The sequence below is a fragment of the Bos grunniens genome, chromosome 11 (assembly GCF_055505025.1).
Source record: "Bos grunniens cultivar Pamir isolate PY7600 chromosome 11, Bosgru_T2T1.0, whole genome shotgun sequence".
Taxonomy (NCBI): Eukaryota; Metazoa; Chordata; class Mammalia; order Artiodactyla; family Bovidae; genus Bos; species Bos grunniens.
The window spans coordinates 57541163-57553843 of NC_141175.1; the positions used below are offsets into that span (position 1 = coordinate 57541163).

General features: G+C 43.3%; 1 protein-coding gene across 1 annotated transcript in view; it reads left to right on the forward strand.

Annotated features, from left to right (window-relative positions):
• DNAH6 (dynein axonemal heavy chain 6) overlaps nucleotides 1–12681 on the forward strand; it is a 271992-nt gene that overhangs the window by 200800 nt on the left and 58511 nt on the right. The window contains exons 59-61 of the mRNA XM_086326512.1: nucleotides 598–778; nucleotides 2252–2431; nucleotides 7048–7281. Coding sequence (XP_086182638.1) covers nucleotides 598–778; nucleotides 2252–2431; nucleotides 7048–7281 — 595 coding nt within the window. The remainder of the gene's footprint in view (nucleotides 1–597; nucleotides 779–2251; nucleotides 2432–7047; nucleotides 7282–12681) is intronic.

The window sequence follows — 12681 nt, forward strand, 5'->3', positions numbered from 1 at the left end:
TGGAGAAGGAAATGGCAATCCACTCCAGCACTCTTGCCTGGAAAATCCCAAGGACAGAGGAGCCTGATAGGCTACAGTCTATGGTGTCGCAAAGAGTCGGACACAACTGAGCGACTTCACTTTTCACTTTCACTTTAGCTATCTGGGGCCAGCATCCTATACTTTCTCATCATGAATAAAGCCCCCTTTTTAGATCCAACCAAGAATTGTTTCAGAGAGGTGGTGGGATTTCATGAGTCTCTCCTCTTAGTAGGAAAAGAATGTTCCAGGCACCATTTTCAGCTTGGGACAAGCAGCCGTTAGAAACAGAAATTGAATGATTAGAGGGATGAAGCACTGAGCAGATTTCCCTAAGATGAGCAGAAGCCATGGGAACTGTGGTCAGGTGCAGGTCTCTGAGATCTAAGATAAAGAATTAAAGCGTATATGTCACTGAGGGCACCCAGCAGAAGAGGGGCCTATGCACTAGGATTTGGCTGGTAGCATTAATATTCAGGTAAGTAGTATTCAGGATACAAACAATGAGAAATTCAGAAAGAAAAATAGAACCCTAGAGCCCTGAGAAAGACCTAACTTAGAGATTCACTTTGGCACCAGTGATGTCGTGCGACTCGAGAAGCCTGAGTTGGAAGAACAAAGGATCAAGCTCATCGTGAGGATCAACACTGATAAAAACCAACTGAAAGCTATTGAAGAGAAAATCCTGAAAATGCTCTTCACATCTGAGGGAAATATTCTGGACAATGAAGAACTCATTGACACACTCCAGGATTCAAAGGCAAGTCAAATATTTTTATTATTTATAAACAGTGTGTTACTTCAAAAGATATAACTGCACCCTTTAAGGGTCCTACCAGTTTTTTTATTTTATTTTTAACTTCATGGGGTCTTCATTGCTGTGCATGGGCTTTCCTAGTTTCACGAGTGGGGACTTCTCTCCAGTATCCTATCATCTGTATCTGTAAACTAGTTTCTGTTTGCAAGGTGTTGCCTTGAAGACATCCTTCCTATAGAGTAGAGACATCATTGTTGTACAGTAGAAACCAACACAACATTGTAAAGCAATTTTCTTCCAATTAAAAAATAAATTTAAAATTTGTCTTTTTTTAAAAAAGAGTAGAGTCAGGATTGATTGCTCCCGGGCTGCACTTACTGCCACTTCCTGCCTATAGTTCATAGGTCAGCAGTTCCATAGTGATTGCTCATGGTCCCTGCCCTGGACCCTGTGACTTCAAGACAGAGGATTTCCCAACCTAGGGATGTCCACACCTGAAGAAGATGAGAGAGTGGTGAACAGAATAGGGGCAGACACCAATAGGGAAAGGCAGAGAGACTGAAGGAGACAGAGAAGGGAATCTTGGAAACCCCACTGGCCAGAAGGCTCCCTAGAGCCACAAACCCAAAAGACAGAAAACCAGGAGAGCAGCGGGAGAACTTGACAACATCTCTAGCTTACTTAGGATTACGCTGTTATTGTTTGGTCACTAAGTTGTGTCCAACTCTTTGCGACCCCTTGGACCCTTCCTCTGTCCAAAGACCCAGGCAAGAATACTGGAATACTGTATTACAATTACTGTATTACAATTACTGTAATACAAGAATACTGCAGTAAATTGCCATTTCCTCCTCCAGGGGATCTTCCCAACCCAGGAACTGAACCAGTGTCTCCTGCATTGGCAGGCAGATTCTTTAACACTGAGCCAATAACCCTTCTCAAACAACAGCTTCTACCCCCGGGTTTCACTGTAGGTACACCTGGAGTACCGGGAAAAGAGAGAAAACATTAGATTTCCTTGTTATTCCAGAGTGGGATGTGGTACCGCTGCCTTCCCGGTTCTCTCCACCCCCTCTCATGAGCAGTTTTGTGGATATCCTTTCTCCCCTCCTATCTCCTTTCATTACAGGAACACTGGATCGCTTGAGGACTGCTGATGATGAAGCCAGGGAGCAACTGGGTGTTTGTGTTTCCATTTCAGAAGGCACCCAGGTTCCAGGCTCAGAAAAATTCTGCTGCGCTTCTCCCGCAGTCTCCTGTGTTGCCTGTTTTCTTCTGCCCATCCCTAACTCTGCCTGGAAAGGAGGTCAGCTCAGTTAGAAGGAAGTCACTGAGTCCTGAGACTGAGTCATGTGTCTGGGGAGCCTCCTTATTATAATCATGAATTCTTTCCTAGACCTAACTGGATATGTTCCCTAAATCCCACCATTTTTTGGAAGCACATCCTCAAGGACTTGTGTTCTTTTGTTTATTCAGATCACTTCCGGCGCCATTAAAATCAGACTGAAGGAAGCCGAGTCTACTGAGCGGATGATAAACATCGCCCGTGAGAAGTATCGTCCTGTGGCCACTCAAGGCTCTGTTATGTACTTTGTCATTGCAAGCCTCTCAGAAATAGATCCCATGTATCAGTACTCACTAAAATATTTCAAACAGGTAAGTGCATGGTTGTTGTTGTTAAAGAAATGTATCAATGCCTCATGAGCGAAATGGAGAAGGGCATGGCAACCCACTCCAGTATTCTTGCCTGGAGAATCCCATGGACTGAGGGGCCTGGTGGGCTATAGTCCATAGGGTCACAAAGAGTCGGACATGACTGAAGTGATTTTCACTTCCACTTAAGGAGCGAAGAGGCTATTTCTGACCCTCCATAAAAATAAGTGAGGGCTTCCCTGGTGGTCCAGTGGTTAAGACTTTCCACTCCCAACACAAGGGACATGGGTTCAATCCCTGGTCAGGGAACTAAGGTACCCTCAGGCTGCAAAGTGTGCCCCCCCAAAAAAAAGACACAGTATGGCTACCAAGTGGGCGAAGGAAGGGTGGGATAAACTGGGAGATCGAGATTGACATATACACATGATTGATACTATGCATAAAATAGATAATTAATGAGAACCTATTGTATAGCACAGGGAACTCTATTCAGTGTTCTGTGGTAACCTGAATGGGAAGGAAATCCAAAAAAGAAGGGACATATGAATGCTTATGACCGATTCACTTTGCTCTACAGTGAGAAACTAACACAACATTGTAAAGAAACTATACTCCAATAAAAATTAATTTTAAAAAAGACGTTGAAATATTCAGACACTTTTTATACACTAGACCAAGCTTGGTTTTTCCTCTAGATGTCTTGTTTAGTCCCCTTGGTATGGTCAGGGGGCTGGCAGCAATAGGAGCTGCAGGAGAGAGTGGTAATGAACTGAGAGAAATAGGAGGCACGTTGTGTAGACACACCTGGGCTCTCTTCCAACAAGACGTGCATCTGTTGTAGCAGCCTTTACAAGCCATTTTCACTTGTTCCTAATGGCAGGGTTGCTGTTCTCACAAGGGGTTGCCATCTCCCCCTTTACTTGGTGGATATTAAACCAAACTTCCCAGGTAACACAGTGTTAAAGAATCCACCTGCCAAGGGACAAGACTCAAGAGACACAGGTTCGATCCCTGGGTCAGGAAGATCCCCTGGAGAAAGAAATGGCTACCTACTCCAGTATTCTTGCCTGGGAAATCCCACGGACAGAGGAGCCTGGCAGGCTACAGTCCATGGGATCACAAAAAGTTGGACACAATTGAGCACAGACACACACACACACACACACACACATATTAGACCAAGCAAGGTAAGGAGAGGTAAATCCTTTCATTCCACCTAAATGACTCTGATAATGCTTTTCTCATCCTGGGTGTTTTGCAATTCATGCTTTTCAAGGTTTTTGTTTTTTCATTTTTACCATGCCTCACAGCTTGAGGGATCTTAGTTCCCCGACCAGGGATTGAACCCAGGCTCTCAGCAGTGAAAGCACTGAGTCCTAACCACTGGACCACCAGGGAATTTCCATGTTTTTCAAGATATTAAAGTATCCTTCGAGCAATAAAAATGAATATGCTCTGAAAATATGTTGGACTGACAGAAAAAAAAAAATTGTAGGATGAATCATCAAAACACTGGAATTTTGCAGTTTGGAAGGGAAACTAGAAACCCAAAACACAACTGCAGGTGACAGCCCTAGCCAAGACATCCTCTATCAAACCATCCATGAATCCGTTTCACACTGAAATCATTTAGTGTGTGTCAAGATTCACTATGTTTTATTTGAGCACCAAACTTACCACCTCTTCCCTGGACTTTAAACTCTGCCTCTTGTCAGGTTGTTAAAGAATGCCCAGTCCTCTTTTTTCTGAGTGTATTAAAGTAACAATTCCATTATTCTTTGTTGACCAAACTCTCCCAATTCTCTAGAATAAGGGTATGCCTCCTTGAAGCTCTTTTAAAAAAAAAAAAAACAATTTTTATTGAAGTAGAGTTGATTTACAGTATTGTGTTAGTTTCAGGTGTTTATCAAAATAAATCAGTTATCAGATCAGATCAGATCAGTCGCTCAGTCATGTACGACTCTTTGCAACCCCATGAATCGCAACACGCCAGGCCTCCCTGTCCATCACCAACTCCCAGAGTTCACTCAGACTCAGGTCCATCGAGTCAGTGATGCCATCCAGCCATCTCATCCTCTGTCGTCCCCTTCTCCTCTTGGCCCCAATCCCTCCCAGCATCAGAGTCTTTTCCAATGAGTCAACTCTTCACATGAGGTGGTCAAAGTACTGGAGTTTCAGCTTCAGCATCATTCCTTCCAAAGAAATCCCAGGGCTGATCTCCTTCAGAATGGACTGGTTGGATCTCCTTGCAGTCCAAGGGACTCTCACTCAAGATTCTTCTGAGTGAGATTCTTCTCTTTTGAACCACAGTTCAAAAGCATCGATTCTTCGGCGCTCAGCCTTCTTCACAGGCCAACTCTCACATCCATACATGACCACTGAAAAAACCATAGCCTTGACTAGACGGACCTTTGTTGGCAAAGGAATGTCTCTGCTTTTGAATATGCTATCTAGGTTGGTCATAACTTTCCTTCCAAGGAGTAAGCGTCTTTTAATTTCATGGCTGCAGTCACCATCTGCAGTGATTTTGGAGCCCAAAAAAATTGAAGTCTGACACTGTTTCCACTGTTTCCCCATCTATTTGCCATGAAGTGATGGGACTGGATGCTATGATCTTCATTTTCTGAATGTTGAGTTTTAAGCCAACTTTTTCACTCTCCTCTTTCACTTTCATCAAGAGGCTTTTGAGTTCCTCTTCACTTTCTGCCATAAGGGTGGTGTCATCTGCATATCTGAGGTTATTGATATTTCTCCCGGCAATCTTGATTCCAGCTTGTGCTTCTTCCAGCCCAGCGTTTCTCATGATGTACTCTGCATATAAGTTAAATAAGCAGGGTGACAATATACAGCCTTGACGTACTCCTCTTCCTATTTGGAACCAGTCTTTTGTTCCATGTCCAGTTCTAACTGTTGCTTCCTGCCCTGCATATAGGTTTCTCAAGAGGCAGGTCAGGTGGTCTGGTATTCCCATCTCTTTCAGAATTTTCCACAGTTTATTGTGATCCACACAGTCAAAGGCTTTGGCATAGTCATTAAGCAGAAATAGATGTTTTTCTGGAACTCCCTTGCTTTTTCAATGATCCAGTGGATGTTGGCAATTTGATCTGGGGTTCCTCTGCCTTTTCTAAAACCAGCTTGAACATCTGGAAGTTCATGGTTCATGTATTGCTGAAGCCTGGCTTAGAGAATTTTGAGCATTACTTTACTAGCGTGTGAGATGAGTGCAATTGTGCGGTAGTTTGAGCAATCTTTGGCATTGCCTTTCTTTGGGATTGGAATGAAAACGGACCTTTTCCAGTCCTGTGGCCACTGCTGAGTTTGCCAAATTTGCTGGCATATTGAGTGCAGCACTTTCACAACATCATCTTTCAGGATTTGAAATAACTCAACTGGAATTCCATCACTTCCACTAGCTTTGTTCATAGTGATGCTTTCTAAGGCCCACTTGACTTCACATTCCAGGATGTCTGGCTCTAGGTCAGTGATCACACCATGATGATTATCTTGGTCTTGAAGATCTTTTTTGTATAGTTCTTCTGCATATTCCTGCCAGCTCTTCATAATATCTTCTGCTTCTGTTAGGTCCATACCATTTCTGTCCTTTATTGAGCCCATCTTTGCATGAAATGTTCCTTTGTATCTCTAATTTTCTTGAAGAGATCTCTAGTCTTTCCCATTCTGTTGTTTTCCTCTATTTCTTTGCATTGATTGCTGAGGAAGGCTTTCTTATCTCTTCTTGCTATTCTTTGGAACCCTGCATTCAGATGCTTATATCTTTCCTTTTCTCCTTTGCTTTTCGCTTCTCTTCTTTTCACAGCTATTTGTAAGGCCTCCTCAGACAGCCATTTTGCTTTTTTGCATTTCTTTTCCGTGGGGGTGGTCTTGATCCCTGTCTCCTGTACAATGTCACGAACCTCATTCCATAGTTCATCAGGCACTCTATCAGATCTAAGCCCTTAAATCTATTTCTCACTTCCACTGTATAATCATAAGGGATTTGATTTAGGTCATACCTGAATGGTCTAGTGGTTTTCCCTACTTTCTTCAATTTAAGTCTGAATTTGGCAATAAGGAGTTCATGATCTGAGCCACAGTCAGCTCCTGGTCTTGTTTTTGCTGACTGTATAGAGCTTCTCCATCTTTGGCTGCAAAGAATATAATCAGTCTGATTTTGGTGTTGACCAACTGGTGATGTCCATGTGTAAAGTCTTTTCTTGTGTTGTTGGAAGAGGGATTGACTAGTCAGTCTCATCCAAACTAGTCAATCTCATCCAAAGTGATTATCAAATGTGATTTGAGGATATGAGAAACTGGTTCTGCCAGCTTACCTTCATTTTCCATTTTCTGTCCCGCATCAAGATGATCCCTACAGAATAGTCAAGAATTTGGCATTGGTCCATTTCTGAAAAATGGGGAGAGGAAAAGGAATGCACAGAACACTACATATAAATGTGTCAGTTGGGGATGAATCCTGGACTTTGTCATTGTACACTATTCACCTCCTGTGCTGCTACACATTTAGTCACTGAATTTGGGGGAGTCCAGGTAAAGAGCAAGGATTTTTTTTCCTTCACAAAATTAAATTAAATCAGAGACACTGATAGAGTTCTCTTTCACAGTTGTTCAACACAACAATTGAGACATCTGTAAGGATAGATGATCTACAGCAGCGCATGGAAATACTGCTGGAACAGACTCTCTTAACTGCTTATGTCAATGTGTCAAGAGGACTTTTTGAACAACATAAACTGATCTACAGCTTTATGCTCTGTGTTGAGATCATGCGTCAGCAAGGAAGATTAACTGAAGCTGAATGGAATTTCTTTCTCCGAGGTTCTGCAGGACTGGAGAAGGTACCTGTTACAAGTTTAGACAGTGAATGTTATTAGATAGAGCTCATAAGCACCTAGCAATGCTCCACAGTGACTCTGGTAACTGAAAGTTTTACCTTCAGCTGTGTAGCCCACTGGGAGTCTGGGACCCAGGCGATAACTTAGTCCTGTCTTTAGTAGCTGTGTAGTGACTATAACATTTGACCTCTTTATGCAGCAGTGTCCTCACCTATAGAAAAGGGATATTGGAAATAACCAGTGAGCTAGCATATGGTGAAGCCAAATCCAGCCTCTCCACCCTGACACCAAGTTAAATCTTGGAGACAGAGTTTTGGGTGAAGTAGAAAAAAATAACTTTATTGCTTTCCAAACAGAGGGGGCCACAGTGAACTAACACTGTGTGTCCCAACCTAGAGGGGATAGGGAGGAGTTTTAGAGTAATAGTTCAAAGGGGTGTGATCAGCTTGTGGACATTCTTCTGAATGGTTGGTGGTGAGGTGAGTGGGAGTCAGCATCATCAGCCTCTGGTTCCAACCCTTCTAGTGTCTCCATGCTTAGGGGCAGCCTACCATCGTTAACATTTAACTTCTCCCACCTGGTGGGAGTTTCAGTATTTGCAAAACACCTCAAAAATACTGCTATGTGTATCCCTTGAAGGGGAACCAGGCTTTGCCCCAAGGCTGCACTATTGTTTCTTGACTGTTTCCCCCTTGTCTGCACATCCCCTCCCTTCCCTTATTAGCAGCTGATTGAACCTGCTTCTTGCTGACAAAGGTCCATCTAATCAAAGCTATGGTTTTTCCAAAGTCACATATGGATGTGAGAGTTGGACCATAAAGAAAGCTGAGTGCCAAAGAACTGATGCTTTTGAACTGTGGTGTTGGAGAAGACTCTTGAGAGTCCCTGGGACAGCAAGGAGATCCAACCAGTCCATCCTAAAGGAAAGCAGTCCTGAATATTCATTGGAAGGACTGATGCTGAGGCTGAAGCTTCAATACTTTGACCACCTGATGCAAAGAACTGACTCATTAGAAAAGACCCTGATGCTGGGAAAGATCTCCTCCTGAAGGCAGGAGGAGAAGGGGATGAGATGGTTGGATGGCATCACAGACTCAATGGACATGAGTTTGAGCAAGCTCCAGGACTTGGTGATGGACAGGGAAGCCTGGCATGCTGCAGTCCATGGGGTCACAAAGAGTTCGACATGACTGAGTGACTGAACTGAACTGAACTAAACTTGCTTGTTGGAACTCATGGAAGGTTATGGAGCCTGAATGAAGCGTATTTCCTGTAATCAAGAAATGAGGGACACAGAAAGGTTTTGGGCCTATGAGACCCAAGGGTCCTGCTTGGTTTCAATGGGAACATGTTTTGAAAAGTTGACCATTTACAAATGGGAGAGTTAAAATCCAGTAAAAGTAGTAATTCACAGATCTGACCATAGTGTTTGTGAAGTCATGATCCTCTCTTGCCTGCACACATCTTTCATTATAAAACATGGAGAAGAATAGAACTTGCTTGTTGCCTTCTGTAATAACATAATGTTTGTCTAACTTGCTCCAGTCCCTTTAACTGGACTAAGCCACCCACATACCACAGACCTGGTCACTCACAGAACAGAAGCACAGCCACCTGAGCCTTGCCTACCATCCAGCCCAACTCTAAACTCTTGGCTTTGTTCTGTCCATCTCAAGCCCTGCCCTTGCCCCCTACAGACCTGACACCTACACGAGCTTACCAGTATATGAGCCTCAATGTATCGCTGGGACTTTGGACTTCATGCTTTTGTTTGATCCAGCACTCTGAGTCAAGCCCAGGCAAGACCTCTCCACCCAACAGTCCTGCTTCCCTGACCCTCACCCACCCTGCATACATACATATTCTATTAATCCTTTCCTAACACTGTTTTCTTGCCTTTTCCTACTGTTCATGGGGTTCTCAAGGCAAAAATACTGGGGTGGTTTGCCATTCCCATTTCCAGTGGACCATGTTTTGTTAGACTAAAGGTCCGTATAGTCAAAGCTATAGTTTTTCCAGTAGTCATGTTCCAATGTGAGAGTTGGACCATAAAGAAGACTGAGCACTGAAGAATTGATGGTTTCAAGCTGTGGTGTTGGAGAAGACTCTTGAGAGTCCCATGGACAGCAAAGAGATGAAACCAGTCAATCCTAAAGGAAATCAATCCTGAATATTCATTGGAAGAACTGATGCTGAAGCTGAGGCTCCAATACTTTGGCCACGTGATGCAAAGAGCTGACTTATTTGGAAAAGACCCTGATGCTGGGAAAGACTGAAGGCAAAAAGGAGAAGAGGGTGGCAGAGGTTAGATGGCATCAATGACTCAATGGACATGAATTTGAGCATACTCTGGGAGTTAATGAAAGACAAGGAAGCCTGGCATGCTGCAGTCCATGGGGTTGCAAAGAGTCAAACATGACTTAGCAAATGAACAGCAATATTCATACCAGGCAAATCTATAGAGATAGAAAGCTTTTAAAGTTTAGTTCCCAAGCACTAAATTTTCAAAGAACTAGTTTTAGCTGTTTAGGGCTAGAGGACATGGGCAGGTGGGAGGGAAATTGCTAAACACATCATGGTTAGTGTGTGTGTGTGTGTGTGTGTGTGATGAGATGAAATATTCTATAATCTAAAATTGACTGTGGTCATGGTTACAAAAACTGTGAATTTACTAAAATACACTGGATTGTATGCTTTAAACGGATGAATTCCATGGTATGTGTATTGTATCTCAATAAGCTATTTTAGAGCTTCCCAGGTGGCTCAGTGGTAAAGATCCCACCTGCCAATGCAGGAGATGTGGGTTTGATCCCTGAGTCAGGAAGATCCCCTGGAGAAGGAAATGGCAGCCCATGCCAGTATTCTTGTCTGGAGAACCCCATGTACAGAGGAGCCTGGCAGACTATAGTCCATAGGGTCGCAAAGAATTGGACATGACTAAGCCACTTAGCATGCATGCAAAGCTATAAATGTAATATAAAACCTCCTTACCTGCCTCCTGAGAAATCTGTATGCACGTCAAGAAGCAACAGGTAGAACTAGACACGGAACAACAGACTGGTTCCAAATCAGGAAAGGAGTATGTCAAGGCTGTATATTGTCACCCTCCTTATTTAACTTATATGCAGAGTACATCATGAGAAATGCCAGGCTGGATGAAGCACAAGCTGGAATCAAGATTTCCGGGAGAAATATCAATAACCTCAGATATGCAGATGACACCACCCTTATGGCAGAAAGTGAAGAGGAACTAAAGAGCCTCTTGATGAAAGTGAAAGAGAGTGAAAAAGCTGGCTAAAACTCAGCATTCAAAAAACAAAGATCATGGCATCCAGCCCCATTCAGTTCAGTTGCTCAGTCATGTCCAACTCTGCAACCCCATTAACCACAGCACGCCAGGCCTCCCTGTCCATCACCAATTCCCAGAGTTTACCCAAACTCATGTCCATTGAGTCGGTGATGCCTTCCAACTATCTCATCCTCTATTGACCCCTTCTCCTCCTGCCCTCAATCTTTCCCAGCATCAGGGTCTTTTCAAATGAGTCAGCTTTTTGCATCAGGTAGCCAAAGTACTGGAGTTTCAGCCTCAACATCAGTCCTTCCAATGAACACCCAGGACTCATCTCCTTTAGGATGGACTGGTTGGATTTCCTTGCAGTCCAAGGGATTCTCAAGAGTCTTCTCCAACACCACAGTTCAAAAGCATCAATTCTTTGGTGCTCAGCTTTCTTTACAGTCCAACTCTCACATCCATACATGACTACTGGAAAAACCATAGCCTTAACTAGATGGACCTTTGTTGACAAAGTATTGTCTCTACTTTTTAATATGCTGTCTAGGTTGGTCATAACTTTCCTTCCAAGGAGTAAATGTGGTTTAATTTCATGGCTGCAGTCACCATCTGCAGTGATTTTGGAGCCCCAAAAAATAAACTCAGCAATTGTTTCCACTGTTTCCCCATTTATTTGCCATGAAATGATGGGACCAGATACCATGATCATAGTTTTCTGAATGTTGAGCTTTAAGCCAACTTTTTCACTCACCTCTTTCACCTTCATCAAGAGGCTCTTTAGTTCTTTGCTTGCCATTAAGGGTGGTGTCATCTGCATATCTGAGGTTTTTGATATTTCTCCTGGCAATCTTGATTCCAGCTTGTGCTTCTTCCAGCCCTGCATTTCTCATGATATACTCTGCATAGAAGTTAAACAAGCAGGGTGACAATATACAGCCTTGACGTACTCCTCTTCCTATTTGGAACCAGTCTGTTGCTCCATGTCCAGTTCTAACTGTTGCTTCCTGACCTGCCTACAAGTTTCTCAAGAGGCAGGTCAGGTCATCTGGTATTCCCATCTCTTTCAGAATTTTCCACAGTTTATTGTGATCCACACAGTCAAAGGCTTTAGCATAGTCAATAAAGCAGAAATAGATGTTTTTCTGGAACTCTCTTGCTTTTTTGATGATCCAAAGGATGTTGGCAATTTGATCTGGGGTTCCTCTGCCTTTTCTAAAACCAGCTTGAACATCTGGAAGTTCACGGTTCACGTATTGCTGAAGCCTGGCTTGGAGAATTTTGAGCATTACTTTACTAGCATGTGCTGCTGCTGCTGCTGCTAAGTCACTTCAGTTGTGTCTGACCCTGTGTGACCCCATAGATGGCAGCCCATCAGACTCCCCCATCCCTGGGATTCTCCAGGCAAGAACACTGGAGTGGGTTGCCATTTCCTTCTCCAATGCATGAAAGTGAAAAGTGAAAGTGGAGTCACTCAGTTGTGTCCGTCTCTTAGCGACCTCATGGACTGCAGCCTACCAGGTTCCTCCATCCATGGGATTTTCCAGGCAAGAGTACTGGAGTGGGGTGCCATTGCCTTCTCCTTACTAGCGTGTGAGATGAGTACAATTGTGCGATAGTTTGAGCATTCTTTGGCATTGCCTTTCTTTGGGATTGGAATGAAAACGGACCTTTTCCAGTCCTGTGGCCACTGCTGAGTTTTCCAAATTTGCTGACATATTGAGTGCAGCACTTTCACAACATCATCTTTTAGGATTTGAAATAGCTCAACTGGAATTCTATCACCTCCACTAACTTTGTTCGTAGTGATGCTTCCTAAGGCCCACTTGACTTCACATTCCAGGATGTCTGGTTCTAGGTCAGTGATCACACCATCGTGATTATCTGGGTCATGAAGTTCTTTTTTGTACAATTCTTCTGTGTATTCTTGCCACCTCTTCTTAATATCTTCTGCTTCTGTTAGGTTCATACCATTTCTGTCCCTTATTGAGGCCATCTTTGCATGAAGTGTTCCTTTGATATCTCTAATTTTCTTGAAGAGATCTGTAGTCTTTCCCATTCTGTTGTTTTCCTCTATTTCTTTGCATCGATCACTGAGAAAGGCTTTCTTATCT